The sequence below is a fragment of the Nicotiana attenuata genome, chromosome 9 (assembly GCF_001879085.1).
Source record: "Nicotiana attenuata strain UT chromosome 9, NIATTr2, whole genome shotgun sequence".
NCBI classification, from domain to species: domain Eukaryota; kingdom Viridiplantae; phylum Streptophyta; class Magnoliopsida; order Solanales; family Solanaceae; genus Nicotiana; species Nicotiana attenuata.
This window is the reverse complement of record NC_031997.1, coordinates 29,968,563-29,992,041: the sequence shown is the minus strand read 5'-3', so window position 1 is coordinate 29,992,041 and position 23,479 is coordinate 29,968,563. Positions and strand designations below refer to the sequence as shown.

The 23,479-nt window shown below is 36.8% G+C and overlaps 1 protein-coding gene across 1 annotated transcript; it reads right to left on the bottom strand.

The window, feature by feature from the left end:
* Nucleotides 19,660-22,236, bottom strand: LOC109232776 (glycosyltransferase family 92 protein RCOM_0530710-like). The gene has a single exon (XM_019398505.1). It carries the CDS (start codon nt 21,850-21,852, stop codon nt 20,047-20,049), a length of 1,806 nt encoding a protein of 601 aa, XP_019254050.1. The 5' UTR covers nt 21,853-22,236; the 3' UTR covers nt 19,660-20,046.

The following is a 23,479-nucleotide window of genomic DNA, read 5'->3' as shown; positions in this document are numbered from 1 at the left end:
GTTTGGTCTCTTAATTAACCATAGTCAAATATAACTAAGGTAAAAAGGGTTGGGGGTTATAGTTCATACTAGGGTTGGTAATTTCAGGGGTAATCAAGGGTAGTTTGGGCATACAAAATGGGTCAATTTGTTAAGACTTGGTAATTTCAGAACAAAAATAAGGGTAGTATAGGTATTCCATAGGTAGAAAACAAAGCTAGAACACCCTAGGGCCTTCTAGAAGGGGGCCTTAGTGTAAGTTTCTGCATTTTAAGAGCAATAACTTGAGAAACAAGTCAAAACTTTAGGATTAATATGCAATTTCTGAAAATAAAAGAGGGGGGGGGGGGGGAGGGGGGGATGAGTAAACACTTCCAGAACATTCTGCCCCCTTCCTTGCTTATAAAAGGTAGGCCTAGTGCCTTGTTTTACAAGGTTTTAGACTCTGAAAATTCCCCAAAAATTACAGCTTCTAATTTCCCCTCAAAAAATCCATTTCTGCAAATCTGATCCTCAAATTTGAATTTCAAATTCTAAGAAAGTCAAAAATCTGAATTCTATAGTTAGAACTTCTTTAGATCTTCATTCTTTCAAAAGGAAAAACTCAAACACAAAACAAAAAACAACAAAATTTCAAGTTCCAGCTCTTACATTCAGGTTTCTAGCTTAGATTAAGGATGAAAATGGCTTAAAATTCCTTGTGTTAAACTGCTGAAATTCAGAAGTTTCCTGGTTTTGTTCGAAGTCTATCTTGGTCATTTGATGGTGTTACTTGCTTGAGTCAATCCCTGGTTTTGGTTTTTGGATTGTTGTTTCCTGCTGAAGCCTTGCATCTGCTCTTATACTGCTGTAGCTGACATCTCCTTCTCCTCATTTTGATTCCATTTCCAGGTACCTTTTAGCTCCAAATGTATGTGAAGAATCAGATCAGCTTATATGCACACCTCTGAAGTTCAATAATGAACCAATTATTACACGGATGTTTTGCTACATCTCATTTCATTTTTTTTCATAAGTAATGTTGTTTGACCATAGTTTTGTCATGTTAATAAAACTTTCGGACTGTATAATTTGGAATATTTTTGAAGTTGATTTGGACTGGTATGAGGCTAGGAATCTGTTGTTCATTCAGTAGCCTAGTATAGTCTATTTGGTGATTTAATTAGATCGAATCTCATCTCCTGTTTGTGATTCAATAAGACTGGATAGATATAAGGTTAGGAATCGATTTATCACGCTTGTTATTGTTAAATTGGATTGTATAAATGACTATTGTCAAATTGCGATGTCAATTGTACATAGCCAGTTTTAATTCCAGGAGCTTGTTCAATAATAGTGGCTTCAACTTGTTAAATAAAATTTCAAATTGATTATGGTTTCAGCATTAATTTTTAGTATGTTCAGCATGTTCAATCTTCCCGAAATTAGTGATGATCTCAGCCTCAAATTGTCATTTCAAATCTGTTTAGTTAAAAGTTGGCAATGATAATGAGTGACCCAAATAATTAAACCAGTCTATTAAAAGGCCCAAACACAATAATTGCTGGAACTTGGCATATTGAACTCAATTTTCTATATAATTGAACCCTGGGCCAGTTCCTAAAAGCCCAAGGCAGACTCCCCTTGCACAAACCGCTATTGCCATAGACCTGGGCCAAATTTCTCAAAGCCTAAAATGCTTGGAGCTAAAATCTTTTAAAATTATATTAGGAATATGGGGGATTAATGTGCAATATAAATTTAGGTTTTCGAGTTAGGTAGTGGGTTCAAATTAAGAGGGTCCCCCCTTTTGTTTGAATTCGAACTTGAACTCGAGGCCCGAAGTTATGAATGCAAATTAATTAGGCCTTTTTAGAGACAAAATAAATAGAAAATCTTAGTTTGCTTTAGGTTGGCTTTGAAATAATAAAAATGAGTTGAGCCTCGCCAAACAAAAATGCATAATTTGCGAGGCCCTCATTAATGCTTCTTTAAAAATACTTAGAATTTGGGGCGTGCCGTCTAGCAAATTTCACGGTCTCCCACAAAGATAATAACCCGTTAGTCGCTTTAGACGCGCTTTTAATAATTTTACCTTCCTAAATACGGGTGTGCATTTCATGCAACCCAAATCCAAATCCCAAAACGTTGAATAAGAATGTGTCGAGGATCCGGGTACATTTCATGTGACGTGATCCAAAAACACGTTTTTAAACGACGTTCACTTTCTTAAAATTTTTTTAACTAAAAGCGGTTAAACAATTCTAAAATTTCACTATAGGTTTGAACATGTATAAAAATCAGATTTCAGCCATTTATAATAATTTAAGCGACCGTGCTAGAACCACGGGATCCGGAGGTGCCTAACACCTTCCCTCGGGTCAACAGAATTCCTTATTCAGAATTTCTGGTTCGCAGACTCCAATTGGGAAGTCGACAATTTTCCTCGATTTGGGATTTAAGTTAAATCGGTGACTTGCGACACCAAAAGCCAATCCTATCCCAAGTGGCGACTCTAAAAAAATAAATAAATAATCCTATTTCGAATAATATCACTTTAAATGGAAAAACTCCCTTATACATTTATTCTTCGGGGTAGGTGTGTAAAAAAGGAGGTGTGACAGGATTTGACATGACCCCTACCTTATTTATTCATAGCAAAATAGTACAATGAAGGGGAACATAAACCAAAACCTTCCGAAGATACAATTGAAGAAGAGCTACAATAAAGGAGTATTCTATAAGAACGACAGTAGCTCTTCAGTAAACATTTATGGAGGTTCAAAGTACCATCATGTGTGTTTCTTTGGTCTGATACAGAAAGTTCGAAGTTGCAATCTATCCATTCAAATGGCTCATCTTGCTTCACTGGGGAGGTCCATTTCATTAGTGAAAATGACCTTATCAGTAAGAGTAGTAGCATATTTGGACAGGATGTCTGCAACTTCATTCCCCTCTCTGTAGCAATGCTTCACTTTGATTCCAAACCGTGTAACTTTATGTTGTATAACCTCTATATCATCCTGTACTTTCCATGGGATTTTGTGGAGTCCAAGGATCGTATTGACTACAAAAAGAGAGTCTACTTCTAAGATTAGACTTGGGCAGTTTTGCTCACAGCACCATAGAACACCTTGAAGGAGAGGTTGAACTTTAGAGTAATTGTTAGTCGAGAATTGGACTGGTGAGGCATAAGCCATGACCAACTCTTCGTTTCTGTTTCTAACAATACCACCTGCTCCAGCTTTTTCTTTTTATGCCATGTAGCTACCATTAGTATTCAGTTTCCAAGTAATATCATCGGGGACGACCCATCTGGCCATAATGCTTTTAAGACTTGTTTTGTGTTGTTCAACTGTTAAGCAAACTTTATTCCAGGATAGGTTTCAGTCAAGCGGGCTGAACTTTTGGTCCAGTGAGATTTTAACCTGGAAAAAGGACTTGTTGACAATTTTTGAAAACCGAGATTGTCTTCTTGCCATATTTCTTACCACATCTTGCTTTCCAGATTTTCCAGCATGCAATAACTAGTGTGATTTGCAGTAGGAGTTTATGAGTTGCGTTCTTTGGTTGTTTGTTCCACCAACTGTTGAAGATATCGGTGATGCTTCTCTCTGTGGACTAGAATCCTATTGGACTCGACAGTGTATTCCACACCTTTATGGCAATGCCACCTGTTGCAAAAACATGATCCACGGATTCTTACTCTGTTATCCTCCAGCAACAACATCTAGAAACAATATTATTATCGAAGTATTTTATAGTATCATCAAGAGGTAACCTTCATTTTAAGAGTCTCAAAGAGGCCAAGAACATTTTAAAAGGAAGATGTTTATTACATACTTTAGAAAGAACAGGTGCAAAGTTTTCTCTCGGCCTTGTTAGTTCATATGCAGTTGAGCAAGAGAATACTCCATATGGATTAAGAGTCTAAATAGCTTGATCATTGCAACTTGAGTTTCCTATTTTGACATGTGAAACATCCATAAATAGCTGGGGTGATATTATATGTTGCAACCTCTCCAAATTCCAGCTATTATTATTGATAAATTCACATATCTTAATGTTTCCAGGTTTATGAGTGATATTGGCACTCTCCTTGATTGTTCCGGCAGTGGTCCATCTGTTCCACTAGAAGAGTCTGTTGCCTTTGTTGATCTTCCACATGATTTGATTTTCCACCCTGTCCCTGGTTTCAAGAAGGTTCCTCCATGAGCTGGAGTCTTTGGGGTTGGGTCATTGGACAAAGTATTGGATCTGGGGCTGTATTTTTCTAGGAAAACTTGATCCATAGATTATCTTTCACCCTGAAACTCTACCATCTTTTGGCCGCAAAGGAGCTGCATATGTCTTGTAATCTCCTGAAGGCAACTCCTCCTTCATCAGTAGGTAGGCTCATATTTTTCTTTGTGCACCAGTGATAGCTATTCTTTCCTTCCTTTTCCCCAAAAGAAGTTGGCAATATACATTTCAATCTGTTTGACAATGGTCTTTGGTGGAACCATAACAGTCATCAAGTAGAAGGTCTATGATTGGAGAACATGCTTTATGATGGTTGCTCTTCCTCTAAAGGACAACATTTTTCCCTGCCATCCTCTTGTCTTTGCAAGCACCTAAGAATCTAAGTCTGAGAAATGATAAATCTTCTTCCTGCCGGTGTAAATTGGACAGCCAAGATAGGTAAAGGGTAACTGGGCTTGCTTCATGCCTGTCCATTTCCTTAGCCTTCTGTCCGTTCTCATGTTCCTGATGTTTTATTTCAGGAAGAAACTTTTGTCGTTGTTAATTTCCTGTCATGATGCTTTTTGATATTCATTCAAAACCTTCAGGATTACTTTAACTGATTTTCTGTCAGCAGATGAGAAAAGTATCAGATCATCAGCATAGCTTAAATGATTGATTGCAGGGCCTTTAGAACTCATTGAGAAGCCAATGAATTGGGCATGCTCATTAAGTTTGTTCAAGGCCCTAGAGAGAGTTTTAGCAGCTAAGATAAATAAAGCATGTGAAAGAGGGTCCCCTCGTTTTAGTCCTCTTGATGACTTGAAGAAGCTAAATATGGTGTCATTGATAAGAATGGAGTACCAGTTGTCTAATATCAACCTGAAAATGATGTCAATCACTGCCTCTGAGAAGTTGAGTTTTCTAAGAGCAGCAGTGAGAAACCTCTAGGAGATTTTTTCATATGCTTTTGACATATTAAGTTTAATGACAATGTTGCCATCATTTGTCTTTTTGTTGATTCCATGCACAATTTCTTGTACCAGTATTATATTTTTTATGATGAGTCTACCCTTAACAACACCTGACTGGTTATCATAGATGAGCTTGGGGAGAATCTTGACAGTCTATTAGAAATTATTTTAGAAATAATTTTATTTGAAACATTGCACAAACTGATAGGTCTTAGTTAGGATATATTATTAGAAGCAGTTACCTTGGGAATTGAAACAAGATTGGTGTGAGTAAAATACCTGGAGATGTTGTACCCGTTGAAGAAATTTTGTACAAACTTGCATACCTCCTTTTTAATTATATCCCAGGTTGCCTGGTAGAAATATCCATTGAAGCCATCAGGTCCTGCACAGCTGTTTGGGTCAATTGAGAAAATTTCTTATTTGATTTCCTCCTCATCAGGGATCTTGCTGAGTAGTTCATTATCTTTATCAGTCACTAGTGGGTTCATGTAATCAAGAATAGACATATTGTTGCCATTTTTATTATGGGTGAACAGATCACTAAAGTGCTCTATAGTTGCATCTGCAATTGCCTCATTGCCTTTTATCCCTGAATATTAGTTGTTCTTGATTCTATATATGTGTGATCTCCCTCTTTTGTTCTTGATCACACTGTAGAAATATTTTTCATTAGTGTCACACCTGATTCTTGCTTTTTATTTTAGGATAGAGTCTTGCATTTTGAGCCATCTAGTGTACTCAGCTTGAGCTTTGTGCATGTTTTGTCTATTGGAGTCAATACTGTTATCTTTATAAATCTGTTCCAGAAGGCCAACTTCCTCTTCTTTTTGTGACAAACGCAAAGACATCACATATAGTATCTCTAGACCAAGTACTTAGACCTTTGGCAACAGCTTTAATTTTCTGTTTTAGTACCCATTAGTCATTTCCTTAGATATCAGTGTTCCAAATGTTTTCAACCAGGTTGAGGTAGTCACTCTGCATGATCTAGAAATTTAGAAATCTAAAGTATCTGATAGCACTATGATTAGTATTCCCAAATTTGAAGATGATGAGGGAATGATCAGAGCCAGATCTACTGTGATGATCCACCCAGTTGGTTTGCTTAGCCTCTGCTCATTCCTCATTGATCATTACTCTATCTGGTCTTTTGCTTATTCCTTTCCTTCTCTTCCTGCCATTGCACCGGTAAAGGGATTCCCTGTGAATCCAAGATCAGTCATGCCACAATCATCCATACAGTTAATGAAAACTGTGCTCTTGCTAATTACATGTGGTATACCACCCCTATTTTCCTCAGCTGTCATGATGGAGTTGAAGCACCAAAAATGGATCATGGCCCATTGACTATGTTGTTGATGTCTCTGAGTTTTGTCCTTTCCTTTTAGTAGAGTTGGTTCTAGCATAAATAACAGTGATCCAGAAGACAGTGCCATTATGATCCACTTACAGTGTAATTTGTTGTCTCCTCTCTTATCTACGACATTGAAATTTAATCTGTTACTCCAGAAGCACCGGATTTTTGTTGCAGTCACTAGTGATGGTTTGATCAAGTTCTAGGCACCTCTTGTATTCCTCTACGTGATCTAAGGATAAAAAAGGTTCTTGTAGAATAACCATGTCCACCTTGTGCATTTTGATTAGTCTTGCTAACCTTTCACTTGCCCCTTTGGATTTCATCCCCTTATATTCCAATTAATGATGTTTATCACTAGAAAGGTTAAGGGATAATAAGTTACCTTGCTTTTGATTGGCCTTGCTGGTCTTGGGTTCTAACTTTGTATTTTTTCCTTCCTTTTCCACGGGTGATAGTCCTTGCTTTTGTATGACTTCCTATGTCTCTTTGAGCACTGGGTCAATTGGCTCCTTTGGTGCAAGGGAAAATGCTTCAACTAGGTTGTCAGAGATCTCATCATCTTCTTCATAAGTATCTTCTAGGGAGCTTTCAGCAATTCCCTTAGTAAAGTTTTCTTCCTCTCGAAATTCAGTATTGATATCTTCTCCTGATTCATACACAGAATTGGTGTCTATATCAGGCCATGCCTATTTCCAACTAATATCCATAGAAATCAATTTCAATATTTTCCCCTGGCTGTAGTAAACAAGTAGTGACAGCAGTGTTTGGAGTTAGTATGTTTGCATTGGAACTGCCTTGACTGTTGTCCCTAGCCTTATTGAAGTCCTTATCACTATTGTTTTCCTTTTCCTTTGCAAGAACAATGTTGCTCTCTTTTGAACTGCTTCAATAATTTTTTCCTCAATTTGTTTTGATTTTTGTTTAGTTCATAGCTTGCTTTTCACCTTCAGTAGTTTCCTAGTAGTCTTGTTTAACTTCTTTTTCTTGCGATTGCTTCTCTTCTTGACATGTTCTTTATCTTCCTTCTGCTTTGGATTGGTATTATCTTGCACAAGGTTCTGCTTCTTTTTCACCTGCTAAGGTGCTTTGCTTTCTTTCTCTGTTGTGCTTTCTTCATGTATGTGGCACTGGTCATTGTTTTGATCCTTTAGTTGGTGTTGACTACTACCATATATATTTGGGTGATTTCCTTGTTGGTTTTTTTTCTTCATGTTCCTTTTGATTTTCACTTGCGTGAATCCATCATCATCCTGATATTTTGGTAGATTCAGGGCTTCTTTTATGTTGGCGTTCTTTCCTGTGTCATGGTTAGCATTGGGTCTTGGATGATTGTCAATGGCAACTGCCTTTTCTTTGTTCCTGCTTGCTTCTTCTTGTTCCCTTTTTCTTCAAATTTGCATCGCAACATCATGACCCTACTGTTTGCACGTCCTGCAAAATGCAGGGAATCCTTGATATTCTAGAGGTTGGTCTATTCCTTTTAATCCTGACCCATCTCCTTCAATGCCAACAAATACAGATTCTGGAAGTTGTTATCTATAAGTTTCAATGGTAAAAAATAATATATCACATTTGGTGCAGGATTAAAAAGAATAAAGCAAAGGAATCAAGAAGCAATACCAATCAAGCATAGATTAAGGAAACAATCAGCAACGCAAGGAAAGTAATCAATGATTTGCGATGAAAAAGGAAGAAGCAGCGAAGATCCGGAAGAAGAATCAATCAGTGATTCAATAAATGATTGATGGAAGCTATTACTGGAAGGTCCCAAAATCAAAGGGAAATGAGATCATAAAAAGAAGCACCTAAAGACAGTTGTAGCCAGAAATCAAGGGATCTAGCGGATACGCCTCAAGTAACGAATAGATATGCCTAGCGGGTAAGAAGCTCATCAAGATCACAAATCAAGGAAGATCAACGGAAATCTAACTTCATTCTTGGAAAGAATTAATCTGTGATTCCATTCAAGGATCAACTCCCTTGGGTTTGCAATCTCTCCAGATTCACGAGTCAAGAAAGCCTCACAAAGTGTATAGATACATACGCTCCAAAATTAAAGCGAATATACTTTGAACGAACCATTTTCACTACTTTTGTTCTACTCCAAACAAGCATGCATTGTAATTTTTATAGACCTGCTGTGTAATTAGTGAGAGAAGAAAAAGAGATAAACATTGTTAAGGCATTGTATCAAGAAGAGAAAAGTGACATAGAGATTGTTCTGTTGGTGTAAAGCTACATCAACCATTCTGTACGCAAGAAACTTCAATCACTGAAAGAGAACACCCTTGAAACCCAAGGGGTCTGGACTAGGATTCACATTGAATCCGAACCAGTATAAAATTCTGGTGTCTTTAATTCCTGCACTTTATTTCTGCATTACTATTATCCTATTTCTATTTCTAGTCGACTAATTGGTAAACTAGTCAACTACTTATGATATTTTTTTTAAATAGGCAATTCATACATCCCCCCCTCCCCTCCCCCCTTGTATTTTCAATTGGTATCAGAGCAAGTCTCACACTATTTGCTTAACGTCTTGTGAGAAAAGATCATGGCAAATCAAGTAATTGTTGGAGCACTTTTTCAAGAAGGAACATCGCAAGTTACGCTACCATATTTCAATGGACAACACTTTTCTCACTGGAAAGTGTGTATGAAAGTATATGCAAAATCATATGATGGCAAAGTATGGCGCGTTATCAAAAAGGGGAACTACTTGCTACCAGCAACTGCTCAACTACCTACTGATCCAGAAGATATAGATGAGTACATAGACGAGCAGATGGCAGTTATTCAGGTCAATGCTAAAGCATGAAATTTACACTATAATGCTATAAGTGGAGAGGAATATGAGAAAATCTCAAGTTATGATACCGCCAATGAAATGTATTCAAACTGGAAGTTACTTATGAAGGAACCAGCAAAGTGAAAGAAACACAGTAATATGTTGGTTCATGACTATGAACTCTTCCAGATGAAAGAAGGAGAATCTATTGAGGAAAGGTTTGCAAGGTCCAGGAAAATCATTAGCGATCTAAAATCTTTTGGTAAACCATACTCAAAGGGTGATCAGGTTCGGAAAATTCTGAGGAGTCTACCTACCACTAGGCAGACAAAAGTAGTTGCACTCGAATCACAAGATCTAAAAAAAACTTTCATATGATGAGCTTCGAGGAGATCTTATAGCATTTGAGAAAACTCACCTTAAGAAAACAATCGGGAAGAAAAGAAGAAAATAGTCGCCTTCAAAGCTACAGCTGAAAGACCAGAAAATGATATTGATGATGACCCAGAAGCCCTTGAAAAAGAGATTTGCATGGTATTAAGGAACATGGATGGTTTAATGAGAAGATACAGAAACACAAGAAGAGGTAGGATGCCCCTCAGGCGAACCAGGCAATATAATGAACAAGAAAAGAATGTCGGAAAATGTTATGAGTGTGGAAGATATGGGCATTTTCAAGCTGAATGCCCGGATCTTAAAAGAAAAGTTTCCATAGGATTCAATAAAAACAAATCTTTTGGAAGATGGAGTGATGAAGACAGTTCGGAACACGAGGAAATAACAAATTTATGCTTCATGACAATTCTGGAAAACGACATGAACAAACTCTCCGGTTGCTGGACCGATGAAGATGCATCAGACGACGAATGCAAATATGATAATGAAAATTGTTTCATGGCACGGGGTAAAACAAGCGAGGTAAGATTTTATAACTGTGATAGATGTAATGAATTGCAGGATATTCTCGACCTTAATCTAAAGCAGTCCCAAAAAATGATGAATGAACTAAGGAGATTCAATAGGTAAAAGAAAGAATGGGAACTCAAGCTTGAAGTATATGAAATTGAAAAAGTAGTACTTCAAGATGAAATTTCGGAATTACAAATGCTACTTAATGGCATGCGCAAGTCCACCAATCATGATTCTGTCAAGTCTAACCAGGCGACTTACAAGTCAACTGGAAAAAGACTTGTTAGAACTGAGTCCACGAGTACTAACACAAGTGGAAGATCAAAAAATGGATCAGCCCCTATGTGCCACTACTATAATAAAAGTGGACATAAATACTCTTTCTGTCGATTTCGTAAATCTAATATTTTAGGATGGATTTGGAAACCCAAAAACAATCCTGATCTTAGTATAACTAACCAACAAGGATACGAGCAAGCTTGGGTACCTAAAAGAAAGTGATAATTCTATTTTGTAGGAACACCACAGGAAGAGCCGCAAAGAAAAATGGTACTTAGATAGTGCGTGTTCCGGCCATGTGACAGGTGACAAAAATCTGTTCAAAGAATTTACAAAGATAAATGGAAGGAGTGTCAAATTTGGTGATGACTCAAAAGGAAAGATAGTTGGCACTGGCATAGTTCCATCCAATAACAATTGTGATATTACTAAAGTGTATCTTATAGATGGACTCAACTACCATCTCCTAAGTATAAGTCAGCTATGTGATTCAGGATACGAAGTTAAATTCAAGAAAATAGGTTGTGCCAAATGAGACAGGTAAAATAATACTCCTAGGAAAAAGGTATGAAAATGTTTATATTCTTGATAGTTTTGAAAATCTAGATAGTCACATCTGCTTAGCATCTATATCTGATGATCCATGGTTGTGGCATAAGAAACATGGTCATGAAAGCATGCATCTTATTGAGAAACTCTCCAAGTATGATTTAGTTATTGGTCTCCTTAAACTCAACTTTTTCGAAAATCATGTATGTGATGCATGTCAAATTGGTAAAGAAACTAGAAACTCCTTCAAAAACAAAGACATTGGGTCTACCACCAAGCATTTACAATTGCTCCATATGGATTTGTTTGAACCCATAAGAACTGCTAATATAGGAGGAAAATGATATGCTTTTGTTATTGTTGATAACTACTCACATTTTACATGGGTGATTTTTCTATCTCACAAAGATGAAGCTTTGAAAAACTTTGAGATCTTCTATAAGAAAGTTGAAAGAGAAAAGGGGTATTTGATTACAACTACTCAAAGTGATCATAGAGGAGAATTTGAAAGCAGAGCATTTGAAGATCTCTGCAATGATCAAGGATATACCCACAACTTCTCAGCTCCAAGATCACCTCAATAGAATGGAGCAGTTGAGCGGAAAAATAGAACTCTACAAGATATGGCAAGAACGATAATATTAGATTATTCCTTGACAAACTATTTTTGGGAAGAAACAGTCAGCACAGCCTGCCACATTTTCAATAGATGTCTTATAAGACCTATTTTGAAGAAAACTCCATATGAACTATGAAAAGGTAAATGGCCCAACATAGGTTATTTCCATCCTTTTGGCAGCAAATGTTTCATCCACAATAATGGTAAGGACAATCTTGGAAAATTTGATTCAAGAAGTGATGAAGGTATTTTTTTTTTGGGTTATTCCATTAACCGTAAATCTTTCAGAGTTTATAATAAACGTACTTTATCTGTAGAAGAATCAGTACATGTCATATTTAATGAAAATAACACTATGGCCGAGAAAGGAATTATTGTAGATGATGAAGATGTCAGTTAAGAAACACCACAGTCAAGCAAAACTCAAAAGTCGACTGATAGGCTAGACGAAGTCACAGAGTCGACTAATGAGCCTGTAAACAGTCAGCCAGAATCACAGAAGAAGTCAACTACTCATACGAGTGCAACACGTCCTAATGAGCGGAGAAATGAACCAGAATATCCTCAAAAGTTTATCATAGGAGATCCAAGTGAAGAATGAAAACTGGGGAAACTCTCAAGAAAAAGGCAAATGTAGCACTCATCTCCCAGATTGAACCAAAAAAGGTTGAGGAATCCCTAAAAGACTCAAGTTGGGTACAAGAAATGCAGGAAGAACTAGATCAATTTGATAAAAACCAAGTTCAAAAACTGCTGCCTAAGCTTGCAGATGCTACTATAATTCGAACAAAATGAGTTTTTAGAAATAAGCTCAATGAGGATGGAAAAGTTGTGAGAAACAAAGCCAGATTAGTAGCTCAAGGATACTCACAGCAGGAAGGAGTGGACTACGATGAAACCTTTGCACCAGTAGCCCGACTAGAATCTATACGGATTCTTCTTGCATATGCATCCTTTAAACGATTTAGATTTTTTCAGATGGATGTCAAAAATGCTTTTTTAAGTGGCTTGATGAGGAGGTTTATGTAAAACAACCTCCTATTTTTGAAGACTCAAAATCCCCTTACCATGTGTATAAGTTGAATAAAGCTCTGTATGGACTTAAACAAGCTCCACGAGCCTGGTTAGAAAGGCTCAGTTCATTTCTACTTGATCATGCGTTTATAAGAGGTAAAGTAGATACTACAATATTCATCAAAATATCATCATAAGGTAATCTTATTATTCAATTTTATGTTGATGATATTATTTTTGGAAGTGCTAACCCTCTTTTATGCAAGGAATTTTCTAATCTTATGCAAAATAAGTTTGAAATGAGCATGATGGGAGAACTTACCTTTTTCCTTGGACTACAAATTCAACAATTTGAAGAAGGAATGTTTGTGTGCCAGACAAAATATACAGAGGAGTTAATCCAAAAGTTTGGTATGAGCAGTGCTAAAGCAATTGGCACGCCTATAAGCCCAGCAACAAGTGTTGTAAGCACTTCTTGTAACCAAAACTAAAACCCCATGGATCAGCAAAGGCTTGTTCTGGACCACGCCGCTAGATTGAGACTGCCACCTTCCTATTTGAGTAAGGAATGAATATCGGACCCTACTGACGTTCAACCGACGATCGGGTCTAGTGGTGCTTGCGGCTTTTCCTATTTCGGCTTGGATTGAAAATACTGGACAGGAAAGGAAACCAAATTGTCTAGCCTTTCAAGCCCTACTAAGTAAAGGGGGATGCTGTTGGCTGCTTTAACCCCACTTTTGCTCCACATCGATCCTCTCACATGCAGCCCCTTTTCTATCGAGTAGTCACTCTTGGCCTCTTTCTGTCCTGACTCGAAAGTTCCAGGGAGAAAAAAAAGACGAGCACTTTGGGCCACGGAGCCAACGTTTAAGACAAGGCTAAAGGAGGCCATACGTGTAGTAAACTCCTCTCGTTGTGAAGAGAGTGAGTCTATAGAGCCTACGAGCCAGCCGATCCACAATAGTGGAATCTTGTGAGCTAGCGGACTGTCCCCCGCAGTTTGCATTAGAGAAGGGATGAAAAGGAAAATCATGTTGATGTAACTAAATATCGCGGAATGATTGGATCTTTGCTTTATTTAACTGCCAGTCGAACAGATATTATGTTTAGTTTATGTAAATGTGTCAGGTTTCAATCAGCTCCTATGGAGTCACATCTGACTGCAGTAGAGAGAATAATTTGTTATCTCATTGGAACTATGTCTTATGGACTATGGTATCCACGTTCTAACAATTTTAAGTTGGAAGGTTTTTTAGATGTTGATCTTGCATGTGATAAAGAAGACAGAAAAAGCACTAGTGGAACATATGGAACAGTAAGGAACAAGGCTCAGTTGCATTATCCACAACAGAGGCAGAATATATTGCCATTGGACAATGTTGTGCATAATTACTATGGATGTCTCATCAACTGGGTGACTATGAATTATTTTTTAAACCTATTCAAATATTTTGTGACAATTCTAGTGCTACATGTCTTTCAAAAAATCGTATGCATTATTCTATGGCTAAGCATATAGACATCAAACATCATCTCATTAGAGATCATGTCATCAAGGGAGATAGAATGTCATTTGTTGGCACCACTGATCAATTAGCAGACATTTTACTAAGCCTTTACTTGAATATAGATTTTGTTCTCTAAGAGAACTACTTCGTATTATTTCTCTTGATAATAAAAATTAGGACCTACGTGTTAGTTTTTAATTCTTGTATGTCTAATGTTTCAATTTTTTTATGTAAGTATGCATTAATTTAGCGCCTCCATTTTCCCTCTCTTTTCCCATCAGTCGCAGCTTTCAAGAAAGGAAAACCAATCATCATGACCTTTCACTGACACTCTTTCCTTTCCTGCACTCAAGTGTCAAAATCTCGTTCTTTTTAATCCTCTGAACCAGTCTTCTCTAACTTCATTGTTCCTATCACTCAAGAAACCCTCTTCAAAATTCTTCAAAATCTTTCTCAAATTTTTCCATGGCTAAACACTCCAAGAACACGTCTGCCTCCACTAGAAAAAGTACTCGTTCTAAGGAAAAACCCTCCTCTCAGCCCCTAGAGCAAGTAGACCTAGGGTCTGACCACTCAGAAGAGTTTGCCTTATCTCAGGCAGAATTATCAGACCATTCTCACCAAATAGGAGAAAAAGCCCTTGGAAAAAGACATATGAAAGACCCCTTTGAATCTTTTACCCCCAAGAAATCCAAAGTAGACCTCTCGAGTTCTCTTGAGTCCGACCTCAATTTCTGGGATACCCCAAATAGGGATATCTTTGTTGCTTTGAAAGACAAGCCCATTGCTCAAGGCAGAATAGTTGACCTTGACGATATGGAGGCCCTCAATTGCAAGGTAAAAGATTTGTTTGTTTTTCAAGAATGGTCTAAGTTCCTCTCTGTACCCCCTTCCAAAGTTTATGAACCTTTAGTGAGAATGTTTTATGCTAATCTTCGCTCTAGCAAGCCTGATAAGTTGGAATCCTTAGTATTAGAAAAATGCATTGTCCTTGATTGTGCCATGTTTGACTCAATTTTTCAATGTAAGTGCTCTGGTTTTTTTATGCTTTTCAAGAATAATTGGCCTGATGACTTTGAAATCTCTTTAGATCTAGCAAAACGCTGTATTGCTGAGTATCCATCTGACTTCCTTCCTAACCAGTTATGTCCCAGTGATGTTAGTTTTGAGACCCGAGTTCTGGCCCATATTTTTGCAACTACTCTTCTTCCTCGTACTGGATCATTCTCGACCTTCTCTCAATAAGATACCTTTCTTGTCTACTTCTTGTAACCAAACTGAAGGTTAAACTATCCTCATGGGTCATAAATTTCATGATTGAGAGTATTGATGATCCCACCAGTTTGCCCTATGGTATGGCTATCACCCACATTTTGGAAGCCCACAACATCTTTATCTCAGAATACCCTTTTGTCTCTGTTTCAAAATCCAACAACTCTAGGGCTTTTGCTAGCATGGGGTATGTGTGTGCTAAGGGTTCCTGGGTGAAGAAACGGGAAGGTGAAGTCAAGAATGTTCAACCTGATTCCAAGATTAAAGCCTCTGTTTCCCATCATAGTGTAAGTGATCCTTATCTTATGGAGAAACTGAATGCTATTGACAAAAAGTTAATCATCATCAAGGACCTTCTTACTGCAATTCAATCCACTATTGGGGACATCCATGCGATCTCCAAGGAGACCGGGCCCGTGTTTCAAAGATGAGAGTTAAAATTCTCAAACTTGGAGAAAATGCACTCAATGCTTTCAAGGAAGTACATGACAGGATTGATGGGGTGACAGTTTCAACCAATGCCAGCTTTGAACGCCTGAATGAGGCAATTTGCAACTTACTTATTTATTGCGTCGTTAATTGTGGAAGTTTCAAATAATTGTATTTTGCTATTTTGTTGCTTTGGACTGGAAAACCAGTCGCTGGATGTTTTGATAAACTCTGTATGCCTATAATATTTGCCTAGGATGTATAATATTGGACTGTAATTAGTATATTTGCATACCCCATATTTATTGATGTCAAAAAAGGGGGAGAAAGAAGTTTGTTCGTTGCAGGACAGACTGTTGGAAATGTTGAAGGGGAGTCGACTGAAGCACCTGTTGAGGGGGAGTCGACTGAAGCACCTGTAGCACCTATTGAGGGCGAGTCGACTACAGGGAAGTTAACTGTTGGTTATATATTATTATTTTTATACATTATTTTTGTCATCATCAAAAATGGGGAGATTGTTATCTATAAGTTTCAATGATAAAAAAATAATATATCACATTTGGTGTAGGATCATGATGGTAGGCTATAATCTCGCGTTTAAGTCGCTTATTGCACTCTAAATTATTGCACTTCAACTGAGTTTCAGCTTTAATTGCTAGTATTTTACACTAATTTCGTGTTTCATGCCTTGTAAGAGTGATTCCGAGCTATGTAGATGTTATGGAATGAATTAGAGCTATTTGGAGCTTTGAAGTCTGAGTAAAAGCCCAAGGAATTAAGCCGGGATCGCGTTCCGGGGTCAAGGACCAAGCCTGGATATCAAAACGCGAGCAAAAATGATTCACTCTGAGAAACCTCCACAGCCGCAGCATGTGGGGCGGCGCGTGGCGCGCCGCGGCTGCCCAAATCTGATGCCTGTTGATTTTGCTATCTCTTTGAAGTTTCCCACTGCTGCCCGCCTGGCGCGTCGCCCCATTCGGTGCCTTGTGCAATTTTATAGAGCCGGAATATTTCGTGTAGGAAAAGGTATTTTCGGTTGGGCCCGACCCTACTTAGTATAAATACATGTAAAAACGTTATTTTGAGGACTTTTTTGATACATCATAGACCTAAGAAAGCTAAGGAGGAGGTGGAGAAGCAAAAGCACAAGGATTTCATCATTCAATCTTCACTCAAGACAAGAGTTTGGATCGTTTTATGTTTTCCTTTGATTTAAACATATTTGTGATGAATTACTCTATGTCTATGGAGTAGCTCTCTTTAGGATTTGATGGATTTGGTGTCTTGATACTTGTTTGGGGATAATTAACTCTAGTTTTATGTATTGAATCGTTTTGGATATTTTAATCGTTGCATCTTCATTCACTAGTTCATGTAATCAAGAGAGGCATAATTTTTTGCATTCTATCTTGTTGGTTGAATTCATTAATTCTTCTTAGTAATCGGAAGAGGCTAGTTTAATTGTTGATTAAACCTAGTTAGGAGTAAAATCGAGAGAGGTTCTCCTAAAGACCAATCCACTACGAATTCTTGCATATCTTCACGTACTTAAAAATGGTTCATCTTGTGAGGTTGAGACTTAATCAAGAGAGGAGTTTCTACTAAAAAATTGAATTAATAACCAGGTGAGTTCGAGAAATTCACTTGAATATTAGAAGTGAATTATCTAGAGTTATATCCCAAACATTTGTCATGTACCTATCTTATCAATCCTATCTTCTCCCAATTGATAACCTTCTTTGTTTAATACTTGTGTTGATTGTCATTAGTCAATAAGTTACATTCTTTGTTAATTTTAGTTTAAATCACATAATTCTCGATTATTGATCATCTTGGATAGCAATCGAGCTATAAACTATAAAAATACTGTTTAACTCCAATCCCTGTGGATACGATATTTTATTTTACTATATTCGACTAGCAAGCATATTTAAGTGTGCATTTTGTGCTCGTCAAATCACAAGGAATAAAAAAATCAATCAAGAAGCAATACCAATCAAGAATAGATTAAGGAAACAATCAGCAACTCAAGGAAAGGAATCAATGATTAGTGATGAAAAAGGAAGAAGCAGCGGAGATTCGAAAGAAGAATCAATCGGTGATTCTATAAATGATTGATGGAAGCTATTACTGGAAGGTCTCAAAATCAAAGGGAAATTAGATCGTAAAGAGAAGGCACTGAAGACAGTTGAAGTCAGAAATCAAGGGATCTAGCGGATACGCCTCAAGTAACGAATAGATATGCCTAGCGGATAAGAAGCTCATCAAAACCACAAATCAAGGAAGATCAACGGAAATCTAACTTTATTTTTGGAAAGAATCAATCTATGATTCATTTCAAGGATCAACTTCCTTGGGTTTGCAATCTCTCTAGATTCACGAGTCAAGAAGGCCTCATAAAGTGTATGTATACATACGTTCCAGATTTGAAGCGAATATACTTTGAACTAACCATTTTCACTCCTTTTGTTCTACTCCAAACAAGCATTATAGTTCTTATAGATCTGCTGTGTGATTAGTGAGAGAAGAAAAAAAAGATAAACACTGGTGAGGCATTGTATCAAGAATATAAAAGTGACATAGAGATTGTTCTGTTGGTGTAAAGCTACATCAACCATTCTGTACGCAAGAAACTTCGATCACTGAAAGAGAACACCCTTGTAACCCAAGGGGTCTGGACTAGGATTCACATTGAATCCGAACCAGTATAAAATTCTGGTGTCTTTAATTCCTGCACTTTATTTCTGCATTACTATTATCCTATTTCTATTTCTAGTCGACTAATTGGTAAACTAGTCAACTACTTATTTTTTAAATAGGCAATTCCCCCCCCCCCACCCCCCCCACCCCACCCCACTCCCGTATTTTTTAGAAGTGGCTTTATAAGGTTAACCTCAATTCTTACCTTGGCCACATCTACAAACTAGAATAATGCAAGTGTACGTTACCGCAATCGATCAAATCATATCCAGAGAGTTACTAAATTTGGTCACCCTAAATATGTATTAGGATAAGCTTGATAAGCTCTCTTAGGTCATATTTAATTCATCATTGTATAGAGTTAACCCAGTTTATTTTTTGAATTTTATAAATATATTCCAATAATTCATGTTCTTCTTTGATCTTGATAAGAAATATCGATGCCTTATTCTTCACAAGATCCACATGATATTGTACAATATTTCTGAGCTTCCTAATTAGCAGTTTTCTAGCCATTAAAAATATTTGTATCAGCATCACAAGCAAATCGACGCATTAATGTCCCAATAAATATAATTACACATCAATGTGCCATTTGATACTTTGAGTCAATTAGCATTGGTATAGATCTAGAATAAAGGAATTATATGACAACGCATACGCATAGCCAACCCCTTAAGTTATACCTTTGTCAGCATATATGAACTGAAACTAGCACGATCTAATTAATCATATGTTAATACTCTTTATGTTTCATTATTTCACATGGCACTATTTTCTCAATAGCCGTCCCAAAAAGAATTTCATATTTCTATGTTTAGAAATAATTAATTTTATACTTCTCATCTTACCTTTAATGATATATTTTTATAGCTATAGAATCTTATGGCATATTTAAAATTACGAGTTACAAAATATTTTTCCCTTTCATAAACTTCGTGCACATTCGAACCGCGCTCTTGGGGAGGAATAATTAGCAAAAACAATAATTAATAATGAATAAGCACTAAATAAAACAAAGAATTTAATGATGAAATCTGTCTATCCTATCTATCCCACAGGCTGCATGCAACTAACAAAACAACAATCAACATGTCTATATACATAAATGAATCAAAAGAACAACTTTTCTGGTGTAATAAAGAAACTAAAGAGAAAACAAACAAAATCGCAGCAGAGCTGCAGGTACATTCTTTCCTCTGTGTTTAATGTTTCAATCCTCAATTGACTCAATCAGTGTAGCAAAAATTCAGTTTGCTGCATGTCATAATCTACAGTAATATAATTCTGATCGAAAGCAAAATCCTCTTGACCTTTTCCTTTAATGGTTTAGGCCAAAGTGCATGTAGTATATCCCAACCCATATTGCTCGAATCCTCCAAATATTCCACCAGGTGTATTCCAAATCCTTAAAAAATAATGCATTTTTGGAGGACCCGAGCAACAATGATTCCAACTGGTCATCTTTGCCACGCCATACGGTAACGTGATGGAGTTGGAGACTTGACTACAAACCATCTCCATGTCAAATCTTTCAACCCATTATCATATACCTCGCAAAACTTTTGTGGCCAACCTTTTGGTTCAACAGGACTAAATCCTAGTCCTGGAGTTCTATCATTCGAATGTGGATTTAATTCTTGTGTCCAATCAATAACATAAGCTGACACCCTTCTTCTAAACTTAGCCTTAAATTCAGGCCAAGCTTGGAATTTATAATGATTCACCACCATATCATGTACACTCATTTTCTTTCCCTTGTACCCTTGCTTCAATATGAAATGATGAATCACATTAAGCAAAGAGTGATCAACTGCATCCAAAAATACTATAGACTTGTGTCTATTCTCCATTTTTCTTCTACAATTGTATCCTTGTGTCACTCCCATTATCGGATGGGACTTCTTATTCGAAGGTCCAAATTCGTAACATGGGATGCTAATTTCTGCGACCTGTTTCTTATCTTGTACATTCTTGGGATTTGGTAACAAAGAATGTAACAATGATTTTGATGGACGAGATAAATTAGACCATAGTCGAGAATACACAAATTCATCCACATCAATGTACATCATCCAAGAACAAGAGTCTTTAGCATAGATTGCACTATGAGAAAAACCAGCTTCTTGAGTTTTAGGCCATAGCCAATAATATGTTTTCACATCATAGCCTTCTTGAACAAGCTCATCAACAACTTTTGGTAAATCATCATCACTAGCATTATCGTATAATACGAATTTTTCAACCCCGATTCTTGAATGATATAAAACCCATTCTTTCAAAAACTTGCCAACGTTGTACACCATGGTACATGCACAAAGTCGAGCTCTTTCTGTCTTCTCGTTACTTTCTAGCTTACGTGGCAGAGTGTAATAAGCCACGGAAGGTACCACCACAGGAACAGCACGTACAATCTCAAGGGAGACAGTAATTCTCTCTTCAAAGGACAAAACATTTGGATCTGGCCGTTTACAACGGAAAACTTCTTGCATGGAACTCGTGACGTTGGTTCTAATTACATTATTGCCACGACCGAAAATACAGTTAAATTCGTTGGGTTCACGGTTAATTCCTTGGCGATTATTCAACCCTTTAACAAACAAAACGACGTCGTCATCCGTCGTTAGAGAGTCATAAACAAGAAACGTCCAACGTAACAGTTCCGGCTGTTTAAACGGCGTTACATTATTCTTCTTTTGTGAAGATTTCATCAGCATGGGTTGTTTAAACGGCAATCTCCGACGTGCTCTCCTGGGAAACTCGCACTTGAATAAAGTGCGACCTGGAAACCGGAGCTCTCCGGCGGGAATCGCCGGAGATACCTCCCCGGTTTCAAATACACAAACATAAGGATCCTCTTGAGAGGAAATTAAAGGAGTAAAATCAGGAGAGACAATAACGAAAACTTCCCAAGCAGGCATTAGAATTGATACAGAAGAGATAATATTATTTGTTGAAGGAGTAATGACAGGAGATATATGAGGAGGGGATGAGATAGAGATGTTTTCCTCGAGTGCAAGGTTATTGGTTTTGGAGGAGATGGTGATGGTGATTTGTGGTAGTGGTGGGGGAGGGGAAGGGGAAGGGGGAGGGGGTGGGGGGTCGGTGGCGACGGAGAGGAGAGGAGAAGAAGGGCGGAGATCATCATCGTCAACGGTGGAGGAGACGGCGGAGATAGAATCACGAAGTTGAAGATGATAGAGGGTAGCAAAGAAGACAAGGGAAGTGACAACGAAAAGAAAGGTGGAAGGGATTTTTCGAGCCATAATCTTTTTTCATAACAATGGCGGAATTGGAAGGTCATAAATAAAAGTAGTAAACAATAATGAACAAATTAATATATGGAATTTCAATTCAAGAAGAAGAAGGAAGAAGGGCATGCAGCCTGGCACAAAGATTCCTTACATGATTAGAATATTAGTAGGAAACTGAAGTTGGATTGGAATAATGATTAATGGAATTCTTGATACAAAATGGGAACTGGAAAAGGAATTATTGTTGGTTTTTGGTTGGTTTATTCTTTCTAATCATTGTCTGAGGCTGATTATGATTTTATCAATTTCCCAAATGACCCGGTGGATATATGTGGAAAAAGATAGAAAGGACATGGGAGGAAACAACGGACCCGATTCCGTTTATGGATCAATTAAATTGTATCTCAATTTTAAAGTTGTTGTATAATAATTCCCTAAATCATGGAGTAGTGTTTATTTTAGTAATTTTTATTCAAATTTAATTTAAACTGTGTTTAGGCTTATTACAGTAACGTGTAAAATATTATTGCGATATATATACAGTGGCGTATGCAATATTTTTCGTAAACGGTGTCATTATTTTAAACCGTGAATAAGTAAATAAATCTCAAAAAAAAAGAACATGATTTGAATCATATTAATAACTCAAGCATATATTATAAATTTTCATTTTTTGAAATGCGTTCAAAATAAACTCATAAGAATAATTTTTTTTTTTACATAAAGCACCAAATATTCTATTAAAAACTCATCATTCATTTGATTTCGTAAATTATTTTTATAAATTTTCTCGTCGAGAATACAGAAAGAAAAAAAAATAGCCGAACTACTCACGGAAGATTTTGTTCAAAACTAGAAGGTCAATAGCTCAAATCCAGCTGGTGTATCTTAAGCACAAAAATACTAAAACAAATAGTGATGTTGTGCGCCTTCGAACTTTATTTAATCCAGCTGCTTAACTATTTTACTAGTAGTGTCACTTTATTTAATTTGTTCTAGTTTTTGTTTCGATATTTCAACCATAAATAAATATTAGTAAAATTTCCCGACGAATCGCCTAAGGTATATATATATATATATATATATAGATATAGATATAGATATATATAAACTTGCCCTTATACAGATATTTGATTTCTATTCTACATGTCTAGCTTTTGTTCTTTGTTCCGATATTTCTCATTAAGGGACCATGAATATTTGGATGATGTAACTCTACTTTGATTTAGTCTATCGTGTGCATGGGTGGGGTTTAATAATGTATTTATCATTAGCAATATTAGGGTGTGCTGCTCGTTCAATAATGCACTTTTTATTATATTACCATTTTCCGTATTACGTATAGATGACCATACTAGATATATTAATTAGTTGCCATATTGTGTCACAGTCCATTCCCACGCAACACTTGGAGATTCAAACGGGTCAACTCGAATCTTCCGTTACTTTCCACTGTATAAATTTCCTCTAATTAATTATACAAATAAAGCGTAACATTTATCCACTAACAGTAATAAATAAAACTTTTTTCATATAATTATGTTTTTTTTTATAAATTAAGATTCAGCATTGAGTAAAATAAGTTAAAAATGTTACTAAACGGGAGAGAAAGGTAAATGACCTATAGCAAACGAAAATA

Bases quoted from the DNA above. Each gene is read 5' to 3' on its own strand.
- LOC109232776 (XM_019398505.1), bottom strand. From the start codon at position 21,852: ATGGCTCGAAAAATCCCTTCCACCTTTCTTTTCGTTGTCACTTCCCTT.